At 41.6% G+C, this 27620-nt stretch overlaps 1 protein-coding gene across 7 annotated transcripts in view; it reads right to left on the bottom strand.

Moving 5' to 3' along the window:
• Window positions 1–27620, bottom strand: part of upf2 (UPF2 regulator of nonsense mediated mRNA decay) — a 132535-nt gene that overhangs the window by 39078 nt on the left and 65837 nt on the right. For all 7 annotated transcript variants that reach the window (XM_063072761.1, XM_063072763.1, XM_063072760.1 and 4 more), the window contains 3 exons: window positions 26788–26886; window positions 26059–26157; window positions 15475–15645 (listed from right to left, as the gene is read on the bottom strand). In XM_063072761.1, the coding sequence (XP_062928831.1) occupies window positions 15475–15645; window positions 26059–26157; window positions 26788–26886 (369 nt within the window). The remainder of the gene's footprint in view (window positions 1–15474; window positions 15646–26058; window positions 26158–26787; window positions 26887–27620) is intronic.

The raw sequence follows: 27620 nt of genomic DNA on the forward strand, positions 1-27620 counted from the left end.
GTAGACGCACTGTATGACAAATCTTCTTTACTTCAGAGATTTTATTAGAGACAGCAAGTTAACTTATGACCTGCTAGCTTGTACTCCCCCCTCCCCCGCCCAACCACCTTATTCCGGCTTCTGCCCCTTTCCTTTCCAGTCCTGATGAAGGGTCTTGGCCCGAAATATTGATTCTTCATTTCCCTCCAGAGATGCTGCCTAACGTTTTGAGTTCTTCCAGCTTTCTGTATTACCAAAAGACATAGGAGCAGAATTACACCATGCAATCTGTCAAGTCTGCTTTGTCACTCCATCATGGCCGATTTATTATCCCTTCCAACCTCATTCTCCTGTCTTCTCCCCATAACCTTTGACACATGTAATAGTCAAGAACCTATCAACCTCTGCATTAAATATACCCAATTGTATTGAAGACGCTATCTTTTAGATGAAATCAGAAACTAAAACTCCCAAGCTTGCTGGAGGTGTAGATGATCTGTGAGACTGCTAAAAGAGAGGTGGGGAGACTTTCTCCATGGACACCAAATGTCCTTGAACTAACACCAATAAAGGATAATTTGGTTAAACATTCAAATTGCAATATTTCCATGTTCAAATTGATTGCCACATTCACTGACATAAATAAGGGCACTTCAGATGGTAACACATTGCTGTTTGAACCTTGCTAAACTGCTGCATGAATGCCAATTATCCTTTCTAAACATTGTATTGCAGACAGGAACCAGTGAACTATTCCAAGAAGATAAACACAGTTGACACTGTGTTATCTTTCGGCATGTTTAACAATTTTTCTCTGGTTTGAATTTCCTGCTTAACTACAAGGCACACAACAAGGCTGCCAAAGTCTGAAAACGGTAGGTGGAGGGTCACTACACCCCAGTCAAAAAATCATTTTGTTCGCGTGCTGCTTCTCCAGCATTTTCCGCATCTTGCTCATGATCTCCAGCATCTGCAGATTCTCATGTTTATGATTTGCTGCTGCACTGCTAAGTCTCTTAGGAGTTTAAAATTTTCTCTTCAATGGGAGTTCAGTGAGACCCTCTCTCACTGCTCCTCCTCGGTGATCTCTGCTGCTCTCTGACTGTTCAAGCACGTGCTCATCCATTTTCATACTTTAGCCCTTTACCTCTTTCACCTATCCCTCGCAAACATGAGGAAATCTGCAGATGCTGGAATTTCAGGCAACACACATAAAAGTTGCTGGTGAACGCAGCAGGCCGGGCAGCATCTCTAGGAAGAGGTACAGTCGACGTTTCAGGCCGAGACCCTTCATCAGGACTAACTGAAAGAAGAGTTAGTAAGAGATTTGAAAGTGGGAGGGGGAGGGGGAGATCCGAAATGATAGGAGAAGACAGGAGGGGGAGGGATGGAGCCAAGAGTTGGACAGTTGATTGGCAAAAGGGATACGAGAGGATCATGGGACAGGAGGCCTAGGGAGAAAGAAAGGGGGAGGGGGGAAAACCAGAGAATGGGCAAGGGGTATAGTGAAGACAGAGGGAGAAAAAGGAGAGAGAGAGAAAGAATGTGTGTATATAAATAAATAACGGATGGGTACGAGGAGGAGCTGAGGCATTAGCGGAAGTTTGAGGAGTCAATGTTCATGCCATCAGGTTGGAGGCTACCCAGATGGAATATAAGGTGTTGTTTCTCCAACCTGAGTGTGGCTTCATCTTTACAGTACAGGAGGCCGTGGATAGACATATCAGAATGGGAATGGGACATGGAATTAAAATGTGTGGCCACTGGGAGATCCTGCTTTCTCTGGCGGACAGAGCGTAGGTGTTCAACGAAACTATCCCCCAGTCTGCATCGGGTTCGCCAATATATAGAAGGCCACATCGGGAGCACCGGACGCAGTATATCACCCCAGCCGACTCACAGGTGAAGTGTCACCTCATCTGGAAGGACTGTCTGGGCTCTGAATGGTAGTGAGGGAGGAAGTGTAAGGGCATGTGTAGCACTTGTTCCACTTACAAGGATAAGTGCCAGGAGGGAGATCAGTGAGGAGGGATGGGGGGAGACGAATGGACAAGGGAGTCGTGTAGGGAGCGATCCCTGCGGAAAGCGGGGGGGGGGAGGGAAAGATGTGCTTAGTGGTGGGATCCTGTTGGAGGTGGCGGAAGTTACAGAGAATTACATGTTGGACCTGGAGGCTGGTGGGGTGGTAGGTGAGGACAAGGGGAACCCTATTCCTAGTGGGGTGGCGGGAGGATGGAGTGAGAGCAGATGTGCGAGAAATGGGGGAGATGCGTTTGAGAGCAGAGCTGATGGTGGAGGAAGGGAAGCCCCTCTCTTTAAAAAGGGAGGACATCTACTTCGTCCTGGAATGAAAAGCCTCATCCTGAGAGCAGATGCGGCGGAGACGGAGGAATTGTGAGAAAGGGATGGCGTTTTTGAGAGAGACAGGGTGAGAAGAGGAATAGTCCAGGTAGCTGTGAGAGTCAGTAGGCTTATAGTAGACATAAGTAGATAAGCTGTCTCCAGAGATAGAGACAGAAAGATCTACAAAGTGGGGGAAGGTGTCGGAAATGGACCAGGTAAACTTGAGGGCAGGGTGAAAGTCGGAGGCAAAGTATTTACACCAACGAGTAAGAGTTTGTTCCCCAAGATCTGTGGGACAACAGTGTTGAATACCAAATTGAATTCAAGAAACAGCATTCTGACACGTGTCCTTGCTTTTGAAGTGTGTCATGGCCAGGTGCACAACATGCAATGGTATCTATACACTCAAGTGTAAGTACACTTAGTGAAAACTTTGAGTGTCTCATCGGTCACCTGCCAGCTTGCATCCTCTCATCTCACCTTCTTAACTCTGGCTTCTGCATCCTTCCTCTCCAGTGCTGGTGAAGAGGATTGGCCTCAAACATCAATAATATTTATTCTCTTTCAGAGATGCTGCCTAACCTGCTGAGTTCCTCCAATATTTTGTGTTGTGTTACTCAATATGTCCAGCATCTATAGAATCCCTTCTCTTTATAATTATCCTCAAGTTCAAGTTTATCGTCACAGGTATGCATACACAGGAAACAAATGCCATGACAAACAACTTTCGGCAGCAGCAGAGCACATGACAAGCATCCTGTGTAGTGACTCTGATCTGCAAACACCAGTCTGACTAACAGGCTTTGCAAAGATTACAACAAACTAATGTGTTAAAGTACAGGAAGAAGCAAGATTCATAAGGTGAAATTATTGGAGCATTGCCATAAACTTTTGCATGACAGGTTGAACATCTCTGCATTTTAAAAAGACAAATGGCAATGTACTGAGTAGGAGCAGAGTGCAATCACTCGAGTTGACTACGATGCTCTCTTAAGTGGCTGTCTATTGGATCTTCAGGTGGCTCAACACTTGTTAACCATGACAGGACTAAATCCAGGATGGTATGGTGAATTTCTTTTAATGGAGAATTCCTATGCATGACTTGTTTAATATGAGGAGGTTGGTGCGTGGGCAGCCACCTCACTGTCTCTGAACAGATCAGAGTCAGGGTTCAGTGGCATAGAGTGCAAAACAACTGGGGACCCTTCACTGCTGTTGTGATGTGTCATCATTTTTTGCCAGCTCCACTGTTGAGGTCTGTGTTGGATTGCTCTTCGACTGGAACCTTCCCTTGACTTTAGTGCCATGGTGACCCTACCAGGAGCTGAGTGCCAGATGGCTGAACTTCACACAGCACTGCCTTAGGGATCTCAGAAACTCACAAGCTTCTTCACCATAAGCTGATGATCCTCGGAGAAGTTTACTCAGTGACCCCATTCATGAGCCCACTTTTGCGTACTGAACTGAACCAGTCTAACAAAGTTATAGTCACTTTAGCAGTGGAGTCCAGTTCACTACAAATGGATTTCAGATTAATCTCATTAACCTAAAGTGCATTGAAAACGGTAAAAAATGGAAAAAGAAAAAATGCTACTTTACATTAAGACATGCTCTGTGCAGTGAGAAGGATAAGCTATGCAAATAAAGATGTTTGACAGAAGGATTATCTAATCATCTCCTCTCTGGACAGCTATATAGTTACTACTATATTCACCTTCCACAGGTGACAGCTGAGTGTCTGGTGGGGCCCAAAAGTGAGTGAGCTGCCTGAGAATGGAAACGACAAGCCCCTTCACCAAAGGTGCTACTCCTCCCTGGACACCCCATACACCAGTCTCACCTGTTGCTTAAGTAGCTGTTTGCATGCAACAGTGGCCACACCCCGGTATATCGATTCAGCAGGCAGGCTAAACCAGATGAAGGAGGTCAGCGGGCCTCATACCCCGATGAGATAAGAATATGCCTGTCCAAGCATATGAAATCATCTCCAGTGCACTGGGTGAATGACAGCAACAATGTAGGTTTGTGGGGAGTGAAGAGCATGACAAGGTACAGAAGCAGTCATGGTCACCTACCACAACCAAGCAAGACCACAGTTTGTGATGACTACTCGTACCACTGGACCCGGACCTCTGAGGTCAAGAGAGTGGAACTGCCCCAGTGCAACAGCTTAAAAGACTCTCCCACACAGGTCTCCTATCATTGTTGGATATGACGGGCAACTAAAATATTCAGCTTCATATTCAATGGCAAATATTATCTCGGTAACTTAATAGCCTCCATGATTTTGCAAGATGTTACTGATTTTACTGTTTGCAGCCTTATCATTTGAGGCAAGCTGTGCTTATACAATTCCTTTAATGTGTGAAAAATGCTTATCATGTTGCTCCACTGCTGGTCAATAGAACCAAATAGAAACTGGTGGGGGTTATGGTAGATTAATAAGAAGTGAAACTGCAGTTTTTGTTAAAATTTAACAAAGACTTTGAAGATGAGCTAAGAGGCAAGATGACACCAAGTAATTAGGGTGTGTCAGGAAGGTGGCTCTAAAATCAAATAACAATTTATAGTACAGTACCAGCAATCATGATTGCGTTTTAACTCCTGCTACTTGCTGTAAGGAGCATGTTTTCCCCATAATCATGTCGGTTTCCTTCCACATTGCAAAGACCATAAGACCACAAAACACAGGAGCAGAGTCAGGCCATTCAGCCCATTGAGTCTGCTCCACCATTCCACCATGGCTGATCCCAGATCCCACTCAATCCCATATAACTGCCTTCTCATCCTATCCTTTGATGCCCTGACTGATCATGAAATGATTAACTTCCATCTTAATTATACCCACAGACTTGGCCTCCACTACACTCTGTGGCAGAGCATTAAACAGATTCATTGCTCTCTGGCTAAAAAAAAAATCCTTCTTTCCTCTGTTCTAAAAGGTCTCCCCTCAATTTTGAGGCTGAGCCCTCTAGTTCTGGATACCCCCGCCATAAGAAATATCCTCAACACATCCACCCTATCTAGTCCTTTCAACATTCAGTAGGTTTCATGAGATCCCTCCGTATTCTTCTAAGTTCCAGTGAGTACAGGCCCAAAGCTGCCAAACATTCCTCATATGTTAACCCCTTCATTCCCAGAATAATCCTTGTGAACCTTCTCTGGACTCACTCCAATGACAACATATCCTTTCTGAGATATGTGGCTCAAAACTGTTGACAATACTCCAAGTGCAACCTGACAAGTGTCTTATTAAGACTCGGCATTACATCCTTACTTTTATATTCTATTTCCCTTGAAATAAATGCCAACATTGCATTTGTCACCTTTACCAAAGACTCAATCTGTAAATTAACCTTCTGGGAGTCTTGCACGAGGACTCCCAAGTGATGTTTGAACCTTCTCCCTAATTATATAACAGTCCACACTATTGTTCCTTTCCCAACACTGTACTCCATCTGCCACTTTGTTGCCTATTCTTCCAATTTGTTCAAGTCCTGCTGCAATTGCATTCCTTCCTCAGCACTACCTACTCCTCCACCTATCTTCGTATCATCTGCAAACTTTGCCACAAAGCCATCAATCCCACAACGCAAACACAAGGAAATCTGCTGATGCTGGAAATTCAAGCAACACACACAAAGTGCTGGTGGAATGCAGCAGGCCAGGCAGCATCTACAGGAAGAAGTTGAGTTGACATTTCGGACCGAGACCCTTCGCCAGGACTCCTGATGAAGGGTCTCGGCCTGAAACGTCGACTGTACTTCTTCCTATAGATGCTGCCTGGCCTGCTCAATTTCACGACGTATAAGTAAGGTAAGGGTTAATGAGTTGTGGGCATGCTATGTTGACACTGGAAGCGTGGTGATACTTGTGGGCTGCCCCCAGCACATCCTCAGACTGTGTTGGTCATTGACACAAATGACACACTGCACTGTATATTTCGATGTACAAACGTTTCTACATGTGACAAACAAAGCTAACTTTAATCTTACATTGCTTTAAAAATAAAAGTTTGAGTCTTGCTTATCTTGCTGTAGCCAGAAAATAAGCACTGCTCTTCCGTGTAAGCCTAACACAGCATTTGTTTCTCTCTCTAATCTACCCCAAGTCCTGACTTTGTATATTTAAAATCAGGTTTAATATCACTGGTTTACATTGTGAAACTGCTTTGTGGCAGCAGTACACTGTCATACATAATAATAAAACCCATTAATTACAATAAGTAATATATATTTAAAAATTAAATTAAATAGCGCAAAAAGAGAGCAAAAAATAGAGAGTAAGTGTAGATGGGTTCATTGTATGTTCACAAATCCGGGTAGAAGCCATTTGTGAAACACTGAGTATGCGTCTTCAAGCTCCTGTACATCCTCCTTGATGGCAGCAACGAGAAGAGGGTATGTCCTGGGTGACGGAGGTCCTTAATGATAGATGCCACCTCTTGAAGGTGTCCTAGAATCTAGGGAAACTAGTGCCCATGATAGAGTTGGCTGAGTTTACAACTTTCTGCAGCTTTTTCCGATCCTTCATACCAGTCAGTGATGCAACCAGTTAGAATGCTCTCCACAGTACATCTGTAGAAATTTTCCAGGGTCTTTGGTGATGTACCAAATCTCCTCAAACTCCCAATGAAATATAGCCATTGTCGTACCTTGGCTGTAATTACATCAATAAGTTGGGCCTAGGACAGATCTTCAGGGATGTTTTCTTTTTGACGTGTGCCTGCGTGCACGTGAGTCTGTGCCTGTGCGTCTGTGACGATGTCTTTTTCTCATGGCTTTTACAAGGCGCAGAGCGAGAGAGAGACTGTGTGGTGAGCCACTCCTCACACAGACATTTTCACAGTATTTTCCCCTTTATTTTACGACGTCGAGTTGCGATCTCGACACCCAACACGGCACAGATGGAAAGCGTACACAGGAGCGGACCTGACTGGTTTCTAACCCGGGAACCTCCGCTCCCGGGTCTGGCACCGATGTCATTGCGCCACCAGCCGGCCCTCTTCAGAGATGTTGAAACCCAGGAACTGGAAACTGCTTGCTTCCACTGCTGACCTCTCGATGAGGACTGGTGTGTGTTCCCTCGACTTCCCTTGCTTCCTTTGACTTTTGATTTGAAAATGCAGCACCTGTTTGCACTTGCACACTGACATGACCCAGGTTTACTGCTCAACCATTTTAACGGCTCCTCCACTCTTCCAAGACTGAAATTTCCTCCAACTCAACACAAGACCAAAACCACAAACAATCTGCTGGAGGAACTCACATTCAGCAAAGTGAGTTGTTTGTATTAACAACCAACACATCTAGTGATGTGCTGAATGCAGCTCGCAAGTTTTGCCACATATTTTTAGAGCCAACATAACAATGCTTAACAGAACACAACAAAACAGAAAAACAACAGCAAAACAAACCCCTTTCCTCCCTCCCACCCACATGGATAGTCCTCCAGCTAGAAGGCTTCAACTCACCAGGTCAGACACAAACCTGGGGGGAAATGGACAGTTGATGTTCTGGGTCAAGACCCTTAATCTGGGCTACAAGACAGATTAGTACTATCGAAAGGTGAGGAGTAGGGTAGGAGCAAGAGCTGGGGCCAGACCTCTCCTCCTCCATCTTTTTCTACTGGCCTTCTCCCCTCTACATCCAGTGCACATGACAGCTTTCAACTTGAAACATTGACTATTTCCCTCCATAGATACTGCCTGACTTGGAGTTCCTCCAGCATCTGCAGTCTATCGTGTCTTCATAAGACGAGCACAATCATTTTTGGTCATCATGACAATCCTCTCCTGGCAACTTTGTAAAACTGAGCCACATCCTATCCATCCTTGCCGCTGCATTTAATCCCACGATTTGGATTTCAAACGTACAGTATCACCAGAACTGCATATTTCCAACATCACTGCTCCCACTGCTGACAAAAATCCTATCAATACCTCAAGTATAAAAAACAAAGTTTCCTGTGCTCCTTCTACATCCATCGAATCCATCTGGCCACTGCCATGAAGGATGATGGCTCAACTTGATTTGCCATATACTGTAGGTTTACAAGGAATTTGCTGTGGTGTGTTGGCGTAATGTGCAAAATAAAACAATATTCAACAATTATAAAGAATTATACAAAATTAAAGTTAGGGTACAGATATGGAATAATAAATACCAGCATGCAAATAGCATTATTAAAAATGATTTAAAGTGTTTACAGTGTAGTGCATGACTGAGGTAGTTGACAGAGGGGGTGAGAGGCCTCCTGCTCCTCCATTTCTCAATGGGTGTGATCTGTGGACATATACTAAACTGTTCTGGTAGTATCTTGATCACGTTCCATCATTCGGCTCATCGAGATATTGAAATGTTTCAACGTTATCCAAATTCATGCCAATTCACATTCCTGTGTTTGCATCAGATTAAGCAATGCCTTCATTTTAAGGTGCTCAACCGTGTATTCAAATCTCGCCCATGTCCTCATCCCTCTTTGCCCCTGGTTATCAATGGCCATAAAACCCTCTGGGATACGCTTCCCTTTGCTTTTTATGTGAACTTGATGATTTAGACTCAGGTGTAGGCAGTATAGGTAGGTAGAGATGATACAAAATGTGTTCATGGTTGACAGCAAGGAGAAAAGCTATTTTTCCTGAATCCAGGAGTCTAGGGACAAGGACTGAAGGACTGGAGGCCCAGAGGCAGTCTGCGAGTTAGCGATTGGGAGAGTGGATGGGTGGTAAGGTTTGAAAAGGGGCTTGTTTTGCTGTCCTGCCTGATGAAGGGTCCCAGTCCAAAAAGTCAACCTTTAATTAACTTCCATGGATGCTGCCTGACCTGCTGAGTTGCTCCAGCATTTTGTGTGTATTCCTCTGGATTTCCAGCAGAATCACTTGTGCTTTTGTTTTGCTGTTTCTGCTGAGCATTGTGGATGTGCTATGCTGGCGATACTTGTGGGCAGTTCCCAGCACATCCTTGGGTGAAGCAACACACATCAAAGTTGCTGGTGAACGCAGCAGGCCAGGTAGCATCTCTAGGAAGAGGTACAGTCGACGTTTCGCCAGTCCTGACGAAGGGTCTCGGCCTGAAACGTTGACTGTACCTTTTCCTAGAGATGCTGCCTGGCCTGCTGCGTTCACCAGCAACTTTGATGTGTGTTGCTTGAATTTCCAGCATCTGCAGAATTCCTGTTGTTTACATCATTGGGTGTGTTGGTTGTTAACGTAAATGAGACATGTCACTCTGTTTTTAAGTACATGTAATAAATAAATCTGAATCTGAAATTCAGGAGAAAGGAGGTGGCCTGAAAACAAATGGAGCAGAAAAATTTTGAATGGAATTTAAACAAGAAGAGTGGGGCAATGTACAGGCTCAACAAGGAAATGCACAATAAACAGAAAGTAAATGAAGTCTAGTGGAAGAGAGCTCCTTGAAGGTAGCAGGAAAGCTGGATAAAGTGGCTGAGAAAGGTATTTAAGATTTGCTTTAATGGCCAAGGGATTTACTATTGGAGGCAGAAACTTGCACAACTTTTAGAGAGTACTCAGGTGGGTACTGGAGGTAGGACTAACTGGGCAGTCTTTTATCAGCAGAATGGCACACCAAATGGCCTCTATGTGTCATAAGTTTTCTGACTCCACAAGCCACGCCAATTCTGGCCTGTTTCTTGTATCCAAATTTAAATCAAACTATTACAATCTCAAGTGTCTTCAACTGCAAAAGATCTGCTTGAGATTTTTCTACCCACACCTCCCCCCCCCCGGAAATATAAATTTTTTCTTGATTTTACTTCTGAGTTTTCAGTTCCCTCCCCTGATGTTCCTTTAAATGGCTTGGCTTTGACTTTGTTTGGTAATGTGTCTAGAAATGTTTGTGTCAAAGAGCAAGACAGCAAGGACACAAGCCCTTCAACCCAAATAGTCCATACCAACCACAGTGTTCATCAAGCTGGTCCCAATTTCCTGTGTTCAGTTCACATCTCTCCAAGCCTTGCCCCACTATGTACCTATATAAGTGCTTCTTAAGTCATACTAATGTACCTGCCTCAAATACTAACTCTGGCAACTAGCTCCATACACTCACCACCTTCTGCATGAAAAGGATGCTCCTTGGGTCTCTTGCAAATCTCATTCCTCTCATAATAAGATGATGTCCCTTCAGTTTAGACTTCCCTACCCTGGGGAAAAGACTGTTACCATCATCATTATCTATGCCTCTCACAGTTATAAATACTTCTATAAGATTGCCCCCCCACCCCCCATCATTCTCCTATGTTCCAAGGAAAAAAGATCTAGCCTAGCCAATATTAAACGATCTCAAAGTATTGTTGCTGTTGTATACAGCGACAACAGCTCTAAAACTGTACAAGGTGAACTGTTTGTATGCTCTATTATCTTGAGTGCTATTTAAGTTTCCACAGTGAAACCAAAGAATTGGCTCTACCTCATTAGTCTACTCCATATTTTCCTGCAGTCGGCTATAAGTACCTTCTGAAGAGCTTTCTCTAATGCTCTCAAAAGAACCCTTGTGTTTTTTTTTGTTTGTGTTAAAACCAATTATAAGTAGTCTATGGCCTCAAAACTTTGGAATCTGTCAAACCAGAAGAATCTGTATTTAAAAGGAATTTACTCAGAGGTGCCAAAAGAAGCCGCCCTTTGAGAAAACACCAAAAAGGTCCTTCAGAACAAAGCATGGCTTCATTGCTCAGATCCCACAAACCCAACTATTAAAGCACAATCTTAACAGGCTTCAGCACACAAAACACAAATTTTGGACAACCCTTAACTAGATTGTCAACTGATAAGAACAGACATACAAACGGTCTGAAATATTTTCCAGGATACCATCAATTTTGCTTTTAAAATCTGTTCTCAATTCCAAATTTGTCAGTCTTTATATACACTGTTTTTCATAAATTCTATTGTATTTCTTTATTTTCCTGTAAACGCCTGCAAGAAAATTCAAGTTCAAAGTATATTTATTGCAAAGTACGTATGTCAGCATACACAACCCTGAGATTCATCATCTTGGGGGCATTCACAGTAAGCACAAGATACATAATAGAATCAATGAAAGACCACACCCAACAGGACGGACAAACAACCAATATGTAAAACACAACAAACTGTGCAAATACAAAAACAAAGGGAAAAAAATAAGCAAGCAAATAATATCAGGAACATGAGATGAACAGTGCTCGAAAATGAGTCCATATGTTGTAGGAACAGTTCAGTGATGGGGTGAATGAAGTTAGCCCCTCTAGGCATATGGTTGAGGAGTAACAACTGCTCCTGAACCAGGTGGTATGTTTCAGTATCTCCTTCCTGACAGTAGTGAGAAGAGAGCAGGCCTGGATGGTAGGGGCGGGGGTCCTCGATGATGAATGCTGCTTTGCTGAATCTTAAAGTCATATCCAGTAATATGTATGTACTTTGATAATAAATTTTACTTTAACCTTTGATTTTACTAAGTGCTGATGAAGGGTCTTGGCCCAAATGTCGACTGTTTATTCCTCTCCAGAGAAGATACCTGTCCTGTAGAGTTCCTGCAGTATTTTGTGTTTGTTTCTCTGGATTTCCAGCATCTGCAGAACCTCACGTTTATTTTGACTTAATTTCTGTGCAGTCTATAAGACATTTAGTGGGGCTGCAAATTATGCTGCAGGTAATTATGGAAGGTAGTCATTGTAAATCATGCTGAAAGTGGACACACATTGTGCAAACAGGTAAATTTTTAACCTATGGTAAACACTACATTCCTATCTATGTCACCATTCTGCAATAACCATCAAAAAAATTTAACATTTGAACAGCTCTTTCAGACACACAAGGTCAGGGAATTGGGACTCCACCACAATGCTTTTTTGAAGCCTTTCAAAAACACAAGAGATTCTGCAGGTGCTGAAAATCTTGAGCTACACATACAGAATACCGGATGAGCTCAGCAGGTCAGGTAGCATCTATGGAGGGGAAATAAACAGTTGACCATTCATAAGGATTGGAAAGGAACAAGGCAGAAGCCAGAATCAAAAATCAGGCTTATTATCACGTCACAAAACTTGTTGCTTTGTGACAACATGAGAATGTGATGCATAAAATACACTATAAATTACATTAAAAAATATACAGTGCAAAAAAAGAGCAAAAATTGTGAGGTAGTGTTCATGGACCATTCACAGAAGGCCAAATACAGGCGGAGCTTATAAGGGTTAATAGCACCTAACGGTGCCTCCTTTGCTTGCATCTTCGAAAACAGTTCTATTTCCATCCTTAATATCCATATTTTTCCCTTTCAGGGTTCTTTTGCAGACCCTGACCTGGAGTTACACGCTGATTACGGTTCTTTGCAGGAATGGGAGCCATTCTCAGGGTTTCACAACTGACTTTTGTTGTTCGGCATGCCAAAGGTTCGGCCTAAGAGTCCATCTCGGATTCAGAAGCCTATGATCTCGGGGCTCTGGAAACGGGACAGATTAAGGGTCAGTGTCACGACAGGAGACCCGTGTGTCGTCCGGGAAGTCAGGATATCTGTGACGTGGCAGACTTTTAACATCGTAAATCAGCAAGTTGTTTGTTATGACTCCCCACTTGCTGGGAAAATGGAGACACCTCTTTCTCCCTTATTAGGGAGAGAGAGAACCCGTGGTACGTTGAATACCGGGTGAAAGGTGAAGTCTTTGGGGTCACTGCAAGTCTGTGTCTTTGCTGTTGCTTTGCTCAAGCTTGAGTGCTCGATGGCGGTGCCGATGCCTTTTTTTGCTGGTGGGGAGAGGGGGAGGTTGTTGCTCGCTGCTGTTTATGCTTGGGAGGGGGGAGCTGGGGGGGTACTTTGGGGTTCTAACATTTAACTGTCGTTCATTCTTTGGGGCACTCCTCTGTTTTCGAGGATGGTTGCAAAGAAAAAGCATTTCAGGATGTATGTTGCATACATTTCTCTGACATTAAATTGTACCTTTGAACCTTTGAAATCTGATGGCAAAATAAGTTGAGGGTAGGGAAGAAGTACAAGGTGGCAGATGATGGGTGAAACATTTTGTGTGTATTACTCAGCCTTACAAAAAAATGGTTTTATATCATCTACTTTGTGAAGAAGATTCACAAATACAAGAAGCTTAGGAAAATGCTGCATAAAGAAGATGTCTAACTATTGTAATAAGTGAAACATAATGAAATACGATTGTGTATACAACCAAAGCAGTAGAATAAAAGTGAGGGAAGGTCACGGTGTCTATGTACAGTTCACAGGACAGGTTATAACTTCCAGTGGCACAACATGGTAGTAGCGTAGAAGAGATTCCAGGGCAATTTGCGCTGTTACGGGTCTCATTTATCAGCAAGAGCAGACTATCTTAGATTCTGTAACCTGGATGGGAGACTTACATTTATATAGCACTGTTAAAAGAGAAAAATATCCTAGAGCAGGGAATCAGGCTCTTTGGCCCAACCATTCCATGTGGGCCAAAATGCCTATCTTAGTTAGACCCATATTGGGTATATTTAAAGTGAATGTTGATAGGTTCTTGATCAGCCAGGGTCTCAAAAGATTATGGGGAGAAGGCAGGAGAATGGGGCTGAGAGGGAAAATAAAACAGCCGGGATTGCTTGGCAGTGCAGACTTGAAGGCAGAATGGCCTTATTCTGCTCCTGTGGTCTTATGGTCTTGTATCCCTCGACACCATTACAATCTATGTACCTTTTAAACGTTGTTAATATGCCTCAGCTGCTTCCTCTACATTAAACATATCATGCAGGAGGTGTCAAGATTTTTGAGAGGTGATTCATATGGGGATAAAGCACTGGCAATAATACTGAACAAGAAATCTGAAAAAAAAATGTTTAAACTGTGCTAGCGCAGCAGTAGATTCAGAGTTTGAACTGGAAGAAAGTCAGATGGAGTGAGTGACATTGTGTAGGGTTCTGATCATCCTGTTGTAAGAAAACCATCATTAAACTAAAAAGGTGCAGAAGAGATTGACAAAGATGCTGCCTGGACTAGGTTATAGGGAGAAGTTGGCCGCACTGGACCTTTATTCCCTGCAGTGTAGGAGAATGAGGGATAACCCCAGAAGTTTACAAAATCATGAGGGGTATGGATAAGGTGGATAGTCATAGTATTTTCCACTGGGTTGGGGAGTCCCAAACTGAAGGGCAAAGATACAAGGGGGGAAATTTTTAAAAGAGACAGGAGAGGTAACCTTTTTCTATTTACACACAGAGGGTAGTGAGTACTGGAATGAGCAGAAAGAGGAAGTGGTTAAGGTGGGTAAATTTGGATAAACACAGAGAGTTATGGGCTGAACATGACAACTGGGACCAGCAGGGAGGGATGCTGTGGTCAGCATGGACTAGTGGGCCAAAGGATCTGCTTCTATGTTGCATTATGCTATAACTCCAATGGAAGCCCTTCACCTCCTAGATAGACTATCAAAAGCATGGATTCTGTTCAGCATAAACTGAATCCAGCAAAAAAGGAGCCTGTTGCAAGATCTATGGTTGGTCAAAACATGTTCCTTCCAAGCTTTTAATTTTTATATTTCTTTTGAAGTATTAATTTTGATTTACTTCCATGCTGTTAGGTCCTTTGTACCACCAATCTCAGGGATAGCTTCCATTCTGTTGTAATAAGACAAACGAACAGTCCCCAGTACGTCAAGATGGATTCTCCACTTCACAATCTACCTCATTATGGCCCTTGTACTTTATTGGCTACCTGCGCACTCTCTCTGCAACTCTAACAGTATATTCAGCATTCTGTTATTGTTTTCCTTTGTACAATGATGTGATGAACTGATTTGCATCAATGGCATGTAAAACAATGTTTTTCACTGTGCATGTGACAATAATAAATCAATTTACATATCCATTTAAAGAGTGATGCTTATATTTTAAAATTAGTTGGACACACCAGGTCTATTTATTTTTCCACAGATTAAATGAAAACATGCAAAATAAACTGCTGGCAATGCCAAGAACACAGCAGCAAAATTAAAGATAAAGAAAAACAAAGGATAATGCAATCAGTATTACTGGAGTGCAGTGAATTAGGTAAATTGGGTTCCCTAGGATTATAAAGGACAGCGAAACACCAAGCCTGGTTCAGTTCAGTGTGCAACATAACACCACACCCAAACACACTGCTACACAAGCATTATTAACATATACAGTACCTGTTGTTTGTTGCCCCTTCTGGTAAGCATTACAAACTGCATGGTTTCCGAGTTTTCAGAGTCCCCTTCTCCCCCTCCCTGGGGAGGGGGTCCTTTTTTCAATTGGCTCTTCAGCTGGAGTGGAATTGCCACATCTAATTGGTGAACTTTGACTGACTCACCAGTTCGTTGCTGCACCAAGAAACAGAATAATTTTAGTGCAAGTAGTTCTAACATTTCATGTTTAATTTTATACTTCTTTTGTCAAGGCACCTGTCAGCAGTAGGCTATTTTGTATCAGTTTATACTCAGTATTACTTAACTGGTATTGCTGTACTTATTACAGAGAGTCTCCTCATTCTAATCAGCAGAGCTTAAGATACTCCACTTTGGAATCAGTATGAGATTTAGTACCAATGGCATACAATGTTTTGCATGTACAGTGCAATAAATAAAATACACTATAAATTACAATAAGCGCGTGTGTGTGCGCACGTACTATATATTTAATTTTTTTTTAAATTAGCACAAAAAGAGAGCAAAAATAGTGAGATAATATTCATAAGTTCATTGACCCCAGTCAGAAATCTGATGGCAGAGGGGAAGAAGCTGTTCCTAAAACGTTCAGTGTGTGTCTTCAGGCTCCTCTACCTTTATCATCTTTATTTAACAATAAAGATGAGAACCCTCACACAGAAACAATCTTTAACAACTAAATAAATAGTTAAGAAAAGGCAATGCAAATTTGAAGGAATTTAAAAGAAAAAGTAAAATAACTCAGTGGAAATGATACATAAAATTGTCATGACGACAAACGGGTCACTATTTTGAAGCAGCAAGTATATTCTCGTAGAAACCATTCCACAAGAGGGTTTACTTGACTCAATAACAAAACTACAAAATTCCTCAGAAGCAACAGTCATGGACAGAACCAATTCCAGATTTACATTATTATCTGCAAGCATGGGAGGAGAAGGAGATAATTTTGCACTAATGCTGAAGTTACAATATTATGCAGTCTATGAACAAATGCAGACCCTTGTTTATTTGTTCGCAGATTAAGAATGTTTATTCCTTTAACAGTAAACACCCTGTTCCCGCCAGTTAGAGCGAACCCAGTGGTGGGTCTGGAGTCACATACTTAGAACAGTACAGTACAGTCACTTTGACCTACGATGTTGTCCCAACCCATTAACCTACTCCAAGATAAATCTAAACCTTCCCTCCCACATAGCCCACTATTGTTCTATCATCCATGGGCTAATTTAACAATTTCTTTAATGCCCCCAATGTATCTGCCTCTACCATCACCCTTGGCATTCAGACCCCATCAGATTAAAGAGGCAGGTTTGCTTCCCAGAAGGACATGAGAAACTTTGATTTTTTTTAATATAATAATCTGATAGTTTCACAGTTACCATTGATACAAGCATTTTAACTCCGAATCTAATTACTTCAAATTCCACAGCTTCCAAGGTTTGATCTAAACATGCTGCTGGATCAACATGACCAGGCTTCTAGATGCTGGTCTGGCAACTTTAGTTTGATTCATTTCATGGGAAGTGGATGTGAAGGCAAAACCTGCATTTACTGCCAATATCTAATTCACCTGGAGATGGAGGCAATAACCCATCTAGTCTGTGCCAAACTATTATTCTGCCAAGCCTCACTGACATGCACCTGGACCTATCCCTCCATACCCCTCCCATCCATGCACTTATCCAAATTTCACTTCAATGTTAAAATCAAATCCGCACTGGCAGGTCATTCCACATTCTCACTACCATATGACTAAAGAAGATCCCCCTCATGTCTCCCATAAACATAGTCCTATGTTCCTCAGAATGATGATTGACCACAGACTTGGCTAAAATTGAATTAAAACATTGTAATGAAAACATTGAATAATTTTCAACAAACTCAATGAATCCTCTTTTGGAATCGTCAAGCTCTTTTCCATTCCAAGTCCACAGCCTTGTACAACAGAACAAGTTGAAATGCCAGACTGAGCAAGGACACCAAATTTCTTCCTTCTGGGGCACAAGTGAACATGGATCTTTTTAAGTTTTGGAGTGCTTACACGTACAAAGAGAAATGTATACTACAATACATATTTGATAATTACTCAGAAGGCACCGTTTTGTTTTACTTGAAAACCACATCATTCTTGTCCTACTTTTGATTATTCTAACTGACCTAGAGAAAAGGTCATCTGCATCATCAATAAAACCAGCAATTTCTGCCTCTAACATTGATTTCTTCAGACCACCTGTGTGGAAACTCCCAATCGCATTTTTATTATCCCAATCTTTGACAATTTCAATTACTGGTCGGACTTCAGTTCTCCACTACTCAAGTTACCCCAAACCACTGCCTACATATAACATTAAGTACTACTCATCAATCAGCCTTGATCTACGCCAGATCCCAACTGATCAGGAAATCATTTTTAAAATTTCAGCGGGTCAAGCCTCACGTGGAGGGACAGAGGTGATCGAAGCTTTGGGCTATGCCCCTGCACTAGGTCCTGTCCCTCCAGCAGCTTGTGTGTTGCTCCAGATTCCAGGACCTGCAGGCTCGTACTTCATAAAAATTGGTGTTGTTTCAATTCTCTCCATGGTTCTGCCACTCCCCATCTCTGTAAACCAACTCTCTCTGCACTGCTTCAGCCACAGCTTCCTGTACTGTAGCCCCCACCCTTCACCACCCTGGCAGCTGAAGCTGCAGCAATTAGTCGCAAAGTTCCAGCTCCCTTCCGCAATCCTATCTTTTGTCAGGAGGTTCCTTAAAATCTGTTTCTCTGATCAAATCCTTGGTCCTCTTTACCAATACTTCCTTCTGCGCATCAGTGCCAAATATTCTTGTTAACAATTCTGTAAAGGCTTTCATACTTTTTACTATTCAGAATCAGATTTATCATCACTGATATATGTTGTGAAATTTGTTGTTTTGCAGCTGCAGTACAGTGCAATACATGAAAATACTATAAATTACAATAAATACACTGCATATAAAATACATCTTAAATTAAAATTAAGAATTGGATTTTAACCTGCAGGTAGACTGGGAAAATCAGGCTGGTACTGGACCCCAGGAAAGGGAGTTTGTGGAACGCCTCAGAGATGGATTCTCAGAGCAGCTTGTATTAGAGCCTACCAGGGAGAAAGCAATTCTGGATTTAGTGTTGTGTAATGAGCCAGATTTGATAAGGGAACTTGAAGTAAAGGAGCCATTAGGAGGTAGTGACCATAATATGATAAGTTTTAATCTACAATTTGAGAGGGAGAAGGGAAGATCGAAAGTGTCAGTATTACAGTGAACAAAGGGGACTATGAACACATGAGGGAGGAGCTGGCAAAAGTTGACTGGAAAGATACCCTAGCAGGGTTGACAGTGGAACAACAATGGCAGGTATTTCTGGGAATAATACAGAAGGTGCAGGATCAGTTCATTCCAAAGAGGAAGCAAGGTTCTAAGGGGAGTAAGGGGCAACCGTGGATGACAAGGGAAGTCAAGGACAGTATAAAAATAAAAGAGAGGAAGTATAACATAGCAAGGATGAGTGGGAAGCCAGAGGATTGGGAGACTTTTAAGGAGCAACAGAAGATAACTAAAAAGGCAATATGGGGGGAAAAGATGAGGTACGAAGGTAAGCTAGCCAAAAATATATAGGAGGATAGTAAAAGCTTCTTTCGGTATGTGAAGAGGAAAAAATTAAGACCAAAGTTGGGCCCTTGAAGACAGAAACGGGTGAAATTATTATGGGGAACAAGGAAATGGCAGACGAGCTGAACAGGTACTTTGGATCTGTCTTCACTAGGGAAGACACAAATAATCTCCCAGATGTAATAGTGGCCAGAGGACCTAGGGTAACAGAGGAACTGAAGGAAATTCGCATCAGGCACAAAATGGTGTTGGGTAAACTGATGGGACTGAAGGTTGATAAATCCCCAGGGCCTGATGGTCTGCATCCCAGGGTACTTAAGGAGGTGGTTCTAGAAATCGTGGATGCATTGGTAATCATTTTCCAATGTTCTATAGATTCAGGATCAGTTCCTGCGGATTGGAGGGTAGCTAATGTTATCCCACTTTTTAAGAAAGGAGGGAGAGAGAAATCAGGCAATTACAGACCAGTTAGTCTGACATCAGTGGTGGGGAAGATGCTGGAATCAATTACGAAAGATGTAATAGTGGCATATTTGGATAGCAGTGGCAGGATAGGTCCCAGTCAACATGGATTTACGAAGGGGAAACCATGGTTGACTAATCTTCTGGAATTTTTTGAGAATGTGACTATGAAAATGGACATGGGAAAACCAGTGGATGTAGTGTACCTGGACTTTCAGAAAGCCTTTGATAAGGTCCCACATAGGAGGTTAGTGTGCAAAATTAGAGCAAATGGTATTTGGGGGTAGGGTACTGACATGGATAGAAAATTGGTTGGCAGACAGGAAACAAAGAGTAGGGATTAATGGGTCTTTTTCAGAATGGCAGGCAGTGACTAGTGGGGTACCGCAAGGCTTGGTGCTGGGACTGCAGCTATTTACAATATACATTAATGATTTAGATGAAGGGATTAAAAGTAACATTAGCAAATTTGCAGATGACACAAAGCTGGGTGGCAGTGTGAAATGTGAGGAGGATGTTATGAGAATGCAGGGTGACTTGGACAGGTTGGGTGAGTGGGCAGATGCATGGCAGATGCAGTTTAATGTGGATAAATGTGAGGTTATCCACTTTGGTGGCAAGAACAGGAAGGCAGATTACTATCTGAATCATGTCAAGTTAGGAAAAGGGGAAGTACAACGAGATCTAGGTGTCCTTGTTCATCAGTCACTGAAAGTAAGCATGCAGGTACAGCAGGCAGTGAAGAAAGCTAATGGCATGCTGGCCTTCATAACAAAGGGAATTGAATATAGGAGCAAAGAGGTCCTTCTGTAGTTGTACAGGGCCCTGGTGAGACCACACCTGGAATATTGTGTACAGTTTTGGTCTCCAAATTTGAGGAAGGACATTCTAGCTATTGAGTGAGTGCAGCATAGGTTCACGAGGTTAATTCCCGGGATGGCAGGACTGTCATATGTTGAAAGATTGGAGCGACTGGGGTTGTATACACTGGAATTTAGAAGGATGAGAGGGGATCTGATTGAAATATATAAGATTCTTAAGGGATTGGACACGCTAGAGGCAGGAAACATGTTCCCGATGTTTGGGGAGTCCAGAACCAAAGGCCACAGTTTAAGAATAAGGGGTAGACAATTTAGAACGGAGTTGAGGAAAAACTTTCACACAGAGGGTTGTGATTCTGTGGAATGCTCTGCCTCAGAAGGCAGTGGAGGCCAATTCTCTGAATTCTTTCAAAAAAGAGTTAGATAGAGCTCTTAAAGATAGCGGAGTGAAGGGATATGGGGAGAAGGCAGGAAAAGGGTACTGATTGTGGATCAGCCATGATCATAGTGAATGGTGGTGCTGGCTCGAAGGGCTGGATGGCCTATTCCTGCACCTATTGTCTATTAATTAAGCAATTAGTGCAAAATGAGAGTAAAACTAGTGAGACAGTGTTCATGGGTTCATTGTCCGTTCAGAAAACTGACAGTAGAGAAGAGGTTGCTCATATAATGTTAAGTGTGTATCTTCAGACCTCTCCTTCCTTTCTGATGGGAGTCATGAGAAGAGCTAGTAATGTCCTGGGTGGTGGGGATCTATAGTGATGGATGTACAAGGTCCATCTGGGATATTCCCGTTGTAAGGTGTCAACCTTGATAAGTAGGTTAATTCATGACAGTTTTTTTCCCCATTAGTCACGGTACCTTGAATCCCAGGGATTTCCTAGTTGTACCTGCCTGAATCTGACAATGGAACAGATGACATAGAATTCTGCACCCTACATGTACTTACTGTCAATGTTATGCAATGAACTTTAACACTGATCTACAGGGTAGTCCAGTATCTACTCAATTAGGAATAAAAGATAATTGACATTGCCTGTCCTTAAGGTTGTTATATTCTTAAATCAAGATTTTAATTAACCTTGTGAAGAAAATTGTCTTGAAGGGGAATTTTATATTTTGTAAAGAAAAACACCTTGTTAACTTTCCAGCAAATATTGAAGATTCTCTCTCTCCCTCTCCCCTCTCTCATGTTCAGGCAGGTAACTTGCTTCTGATAACTTTTTTCCACTTTGTGTTCTTTCACTGAGCACTGAACATTAGCAATCTAATCAATTATTTCTGATCTGGCCACGGGTCACCATGTTAGCTTTTCTAAAAGGGTAGACATTTCCTCCTTTAATGAACCTTGAGTATTGTTTTTTACGTTAAGCATGCTAAAAAGCACAAATAACTGTCGTCATTCAGTACAAATCAACTCAACTGTAAAATCTTTCACAAGTCATCTCATCATGCTTGATTAGTTACAACCAATGTTCCCTCTCATTTTTAGTAGTCAGTGTGCGCAAAAATCTTATGTATTGCAAATTTTTTTCCTGGGACAAAAGTATGTGCGTACTGAATGCACACATAGGACAGTTTATGAGGGTTTACAAAATATTTGACATAAAACTGCACAGAATAACAACAAAATAACATACATACTTAAGTCACTCAGTTATTTTTTCTCTCTCCTGTCTTTGGCATTTACCCATTCCTTGTAAACTCTATCTAGACTAATAGAACTTCCATCTAATTGATAGCTTTTGATTCTCATTAACATATCCAAATAACATTCACCTAAACGGTTTCTCAGCTTGTTTTTGAGTTGATTCATTAGGCTAAAACTTCGCTCACAGTCCGCACTAGACGCAAGCAAGGTTCCCCCAATGTCCATCCACTGTGCAAGGTTGCAAAACTGTTCATTTTGAAGTACAAATGCCACCATTTGAGCAAAGTTTGAAATCGGTTTGGATTTAATTTTTTCTTGCACGGAAAATCTGAAATCATTAAACGGTCTAACTATTACAATAGTTTCAGCTAGAAAATCATGATATTTTAGACATAAGACATTAACTTGTTCATCGCCAAATGTGAAGTCACAATCTGCAATTGCGGAGAAATCAAAAGCTGACCATTCTTGTACCTCAACTTTGATCTCCTCTGGGTTTGATAGTTTTCGCTGTCGCTCATCTGCACTCAACCATAACATGTATAGCACTCTTGTAATGGGTAATGACAGGTTCTGTTGCCTGAGCTTTTGTACACTGTCCAAATGCGATTTATTTGCCAAATGATGCTCCAAAAAGTCAAGTTTCCAAATATCATCCCACTTCTTTCCACTAGCAAATTCTCCAACAACTTTTGCATCATGACAATACAAACAGATAACTCCAGTTTCTGAATCATACATAAATATTTCTCACAGCTGAACGTTCATGACCTCATGAGCTTTTGGTGTAACAGTTTCTACTATTTTGTTAAGCCATTCAACTTTAAACAAATTTGCAGTTCTTTTGCGCTTCACGGCCTTCGCTTCTTTTGAATTCGATATAGTGAATCAATATTTTTTTCCAATAAAAATTTAGTAAGCCATCTACAGGATTTGAAATAGATCTTTGTAAACTTTACGATATGAACACTGTCCACAAAACATGGCTGCCGCCGTGCTGTAGCTGTACAAACCTTTCATAAGTCGAGGGATAGAGTTTAAGAGTCGTGATATAATGATGCAGCTCTATAAAACTCTGGTTAGGCCACACTTGGAGTACTGTGTCCAGTTCCGGTCACCTCACTATAGGAAGGATATGGAAGCATTGGAAAGGGTACAGAGGAGATTTACCAGAATGCTGCCTGGTTTAGAGAGTATGGATTATGACCAGCGATTAAGGGAGCTAGGGCTTTGCTCTTTGGAGGGAAGAAGGATGAGAAGAGACATGATAAAGGTGTACAAGATATTAAGAGGAATAGGTAGAGTGGATAGCCAGCACCTCTTCCCCAGGGCATCACTACTCAATACAAGAGGACATGGCTTTAAGATAAGGGGTGGGAAGTTCAAGGGGGATATTAGAGGAAGGTTTTTTACTCAGAGAGTGGTTGGTGTGTGGAATGCACTGCCTGAGACAGTGGTGGAGGCAGATACACTAGTGAAGTTTAAGAGACTATTAGACAGGTATATGGAGGAATTTAAGGTGGGAGGTTATATGGGAGGCAGGGTTTGAGGGTCGGCACAACATTGTGGGCCGAAGGGCCTGTAATGTGCTGTACTATTCTATGTTCTATATTCCATGGAACAGGAAAGGTGAAGTTGAGGTAAATTAGTGACATGCATTGTGGAATTTGAAAAACCGACTAACTAGTTAACAGAAACAGTTAGCTAAAGGATTATTTTCAATAAGTATAATTATTAATTACCACATTATTTTAGGTAACTAACCTTTAGTGCGCACATTAATTTCCTTTGTGCGCTGGTTGAAAAACGTGTGCACATGCACACGCGCACAGCTTAGAGGGAACTACGGTTACAACTACAGGCATTTAATTCCTTTGAGGGTTTGGAGTTAAACTAAGTTAACTCCAATGAGGAGTTAAATGAGGAGGACATTTCTAATCTCAGTTTCTAGATTTTCTTAAAATGTTAAAATGTTTTATTGTGTACAGCAGGGAAAACATAAGTGTTAAAGATCACATTATAAGAACATTCATTCAGAAACTTGCTCACAATTTGGAATGCTGCTAAAAATAGCAGAATTCTACTTCACGGACATTATATAAACAAAATACGTGCCTCATAAAATATAACAATAACAACTTAGCAAGACAAATCTGAATTTATCTGCCAATGACTACACACTACACTTAAATTTATTGCATAAACATGCTGGCAGGACACAGCAATTTCAGACAAGAATGCATTTTTTTGCCTGTTAATGGGCTCCATGGCTTAGTGATTAGTGCAATGCTATTGCAGCTTGGGGCATCAGAATACAGAGTTCAATCCTGACATTCTCTGTAAGGAGTTTGTACATCCTCCTCATGGAATGTGAGTTTTCCCTGGGTGCTCCGGTTTCCTCTCATAGTCCAAGACGTACTGTGTAGGTTAATTTATCATTGTAAGTTGTCTTGTGATTAGATTATCAGCATTTTGTATGTGTTACTCAGTGTTCCTCCAGCAACTTTTGTCTTGAACTAGACTCCAGCATCTGCAGTCTCTTGCATCTCCAAGGGTGATGGTAAATGTTTTACAACAGCTTATGGAAATTAATTTTGACTTCATTGTCTCTTTTGACTAAACCAAACTAGATTTCTCCTTCATAGATAGAAATTTCAATTACTGGTTCAATATGGTACTTTCAAAACTAAGTACAAGCCTGCTCTTTCAAATAGCTTAAATAAGGGACTGCGTTCATAAATCACCTTCCGTGATTCCAGAACGCTTGAAAGTGTTTGACGCCGTGCAGTTTTCTTAATCATGGATACTTTTGTACCGTTGGCAATGCAGCTGTCCATGCAAACACAGCAAACTCCCAAGATCAGCAAAATTCAAAGTAAATTTATTATCAAAGTATATATACATCATTATATACAACCCTGAAATTCATTTTCTTGGGGGCATTTGCAGTAAGTACAAAACACAAAGCAAAATAATAATAATAAATATCGGAAACACGAGATGAAAAGTCTTTGGCAAATCCACAGGTTGTGGGAACAGTTGAGGTGAGTGAAGTTATCCCCTCTGGTTCACGAGCCTGATGGTTGAGGGGTAATAACTGTTCCTGAATATGGTGGTGTGGGACTTGAGGCTATGTACTTCCTTACTGACGTCAGCAGGGAGAAGAGATCATGGCCTGGATTGTGTGAGTATCTGAAGATGGATGCTGCAAAATGATGCTGTGACAATAGTGCATTTTACTGATCTAAATTTCATCCTAATTATTTGCCTGGACAAGAGAGTGAACCTCCCTACTCTTGCAAATATTTCCTTAAGAATTTTATGCCTATCCAAATCCACCAAATTTAAAACTTCCATGCCAAAGTCAGCAACAGATTTGATACGGTGCAGCATTTCTTTCATTAGGAATTACTGGATAACTTTAAGAACCTTATAACCCTGGGACCAATAATAGTTTCTCCATTCATGGATCCTGTTCAGTTAATTGAACATGGGCTATGAATTAAATTATATCCAATCTTTACCAGTTGAGCTCAGAGCACAAAGAGATTCTGCAGATGCTAGAAATCTTTAAGAAAATATATACTAAATGCTGGAGGAATTCAGCAGGTCATGTGGCATCTATGGAGGGAAATAAAAAGTCGATGTTTTGGGCCAAGGCACTTCATCAGGATTATTTCAGTATTTACATTTTATTTAGAGATACAGCATGGTAATGGGTGCTTCTGGTATGACCAATTAACTCATGTGTCTTTGTAATGTGGGAAGAAACCAGAGCACCCAGATGGTCATAGGGAGAACATATTAACTCCTTACAGACAGTGATGGAATTGAACATGGGTCCCTGATGCTGTAATAGTATTATGCTACCATGCCTCCTTTATTTAATGTAATCAGCTTAAGAGAGTGAGTTAAACCCTGCTTAAATTTTTCAGTACAGAGCCTCAGAAAGTGAGATTTGGTTAAACTTAGAAAACGCTGTGTGAAAGTTGTATTTAGAAATACCTGCAGATTCTCAAGCATCATTTTATCCAAAGCCTGTATGAATTCTTCATCTTCTGCACAAGGAAGGTGCTTCAGGCCTCCACCCTTGATCATTACCTCCTGGGTAGCAAGAATAAAAATAAAAGGAGACTTTGTCAGCCAAGAACAAATACATTCTTTTAGGGAAAAACACTTAGCAGAATCAGACTTATTACTCCAAAATAAAAGATGAAAAATGCAATTAGAATGATGAACAAACACAGTAAGTATAAATAACATAACATAGCTTTTATATAAAGTACATTGATTCACTGCATATCCATAAAGTGACACTAAGCACAGAACTATCTATGCATAAGGTGACAGACAGGAAATGATATGGTGATCGGGAATGTGGAGGGGTGGGTGAGTGGGTGGAGGTGTTGATCAGTCTTACTGCTTGGGACAAGTAACTGCTTTTGAGTCTGGTAGTGCTGGTGTGGATGCTACATAGTCTCCTCCTTGATGAGAGTGAGACAAACAGATATAATACTTTTTAGAAAATATACTTCTTGATCGCAGTGCAACATTTCACATATCTGAATAAAGAAGGGAGAGTAGCTCAGACAGACACACAAGAGACTGCAGGTACTGGAATCTGGAACAACACGATCTGCTGGAGGAACTCAGTGGGCAAGCAGCATCTCTGGAGGGTGGGGGGAGGGTAAGAAATGTTAACATATTACAGATGCTCCACCTGGTCCCACTTACATTGTTATCCTCATCAGTCTCATTCTCTTTATTAGAGTCAGTCAGGTAGTCTGTATTTTCCTCCTCCTCTTCATCATCTTCCTCATTCTCAGAAGCATCCTAAGATAGAGAAAAAATATTTACACCCAAAAGAAAATCTTTTGTTAAAGCAAAAATTAATTACAATTAGCTGCTGTAAGCAATGAGAAGTGAGATTCTTTTGTGAGTACATGAAAAGGATTTAAAACAAAATTACACCTAGCATTTAAAGCGATATAGAACATAGAACAGCACAGCGCAGCTCAGGCTGTTTGGCCTATGAGTTGTGCCACCCTTTTAACCTACTTCAAGAACATATTTCCCTCCCACACAGCCTTCATTTTTCTATCACCCATGTGCCTATTTATGAGTCTCTTGGATGTCCCTCATATATCTGCCTCTACCATAACCTCTGGCAGCATATTCCCTGCACCCACTACTCTGTAAAAAAAAACCTACCTCTGATATTCCCGCCCATACTGATCTTCAGTCACCTTAAAATTATGTCCTTGTGTATTAGCTATTGCTAACGTCAACAAAGGTGCTGAATGTCCACTATCTACCCCTCTTTCGTTTTGTATATCTCTATCAAGTCAACTCTCATCCTCCAAGAGAGATACTGCAGATGCTGGAAATCCAATCCTGATTAAGGGTCTCAGCACGAAACATTTACCCTTTAGACCTCTCCATAGATGCTGCTTGACCAGTCCTACAGCACTTTGTGTGCACCACTCATCCCACTTTGCTCCAAAGAGGCAAGTCCTAGCTCATTCATCCTTTGCTCATTAAGACATGCTTTCTAATGCTCTCTCAGT

Source organism: Mobula hypostoma, chromosome 20 (genome assembly GCF_963921235.1).
Source record: "Mobula hypostoma chromosome 20, sMobHyp1.1, whole genome shotgun sequence".
Taxonomy (NCBI): domain Eukaryota; kingdom Metazoa; phylum Chordata; class Chondrichthyes; order Myliobatiformes; family Myliobatidae; genus Mobula; species Mobula hypostoma.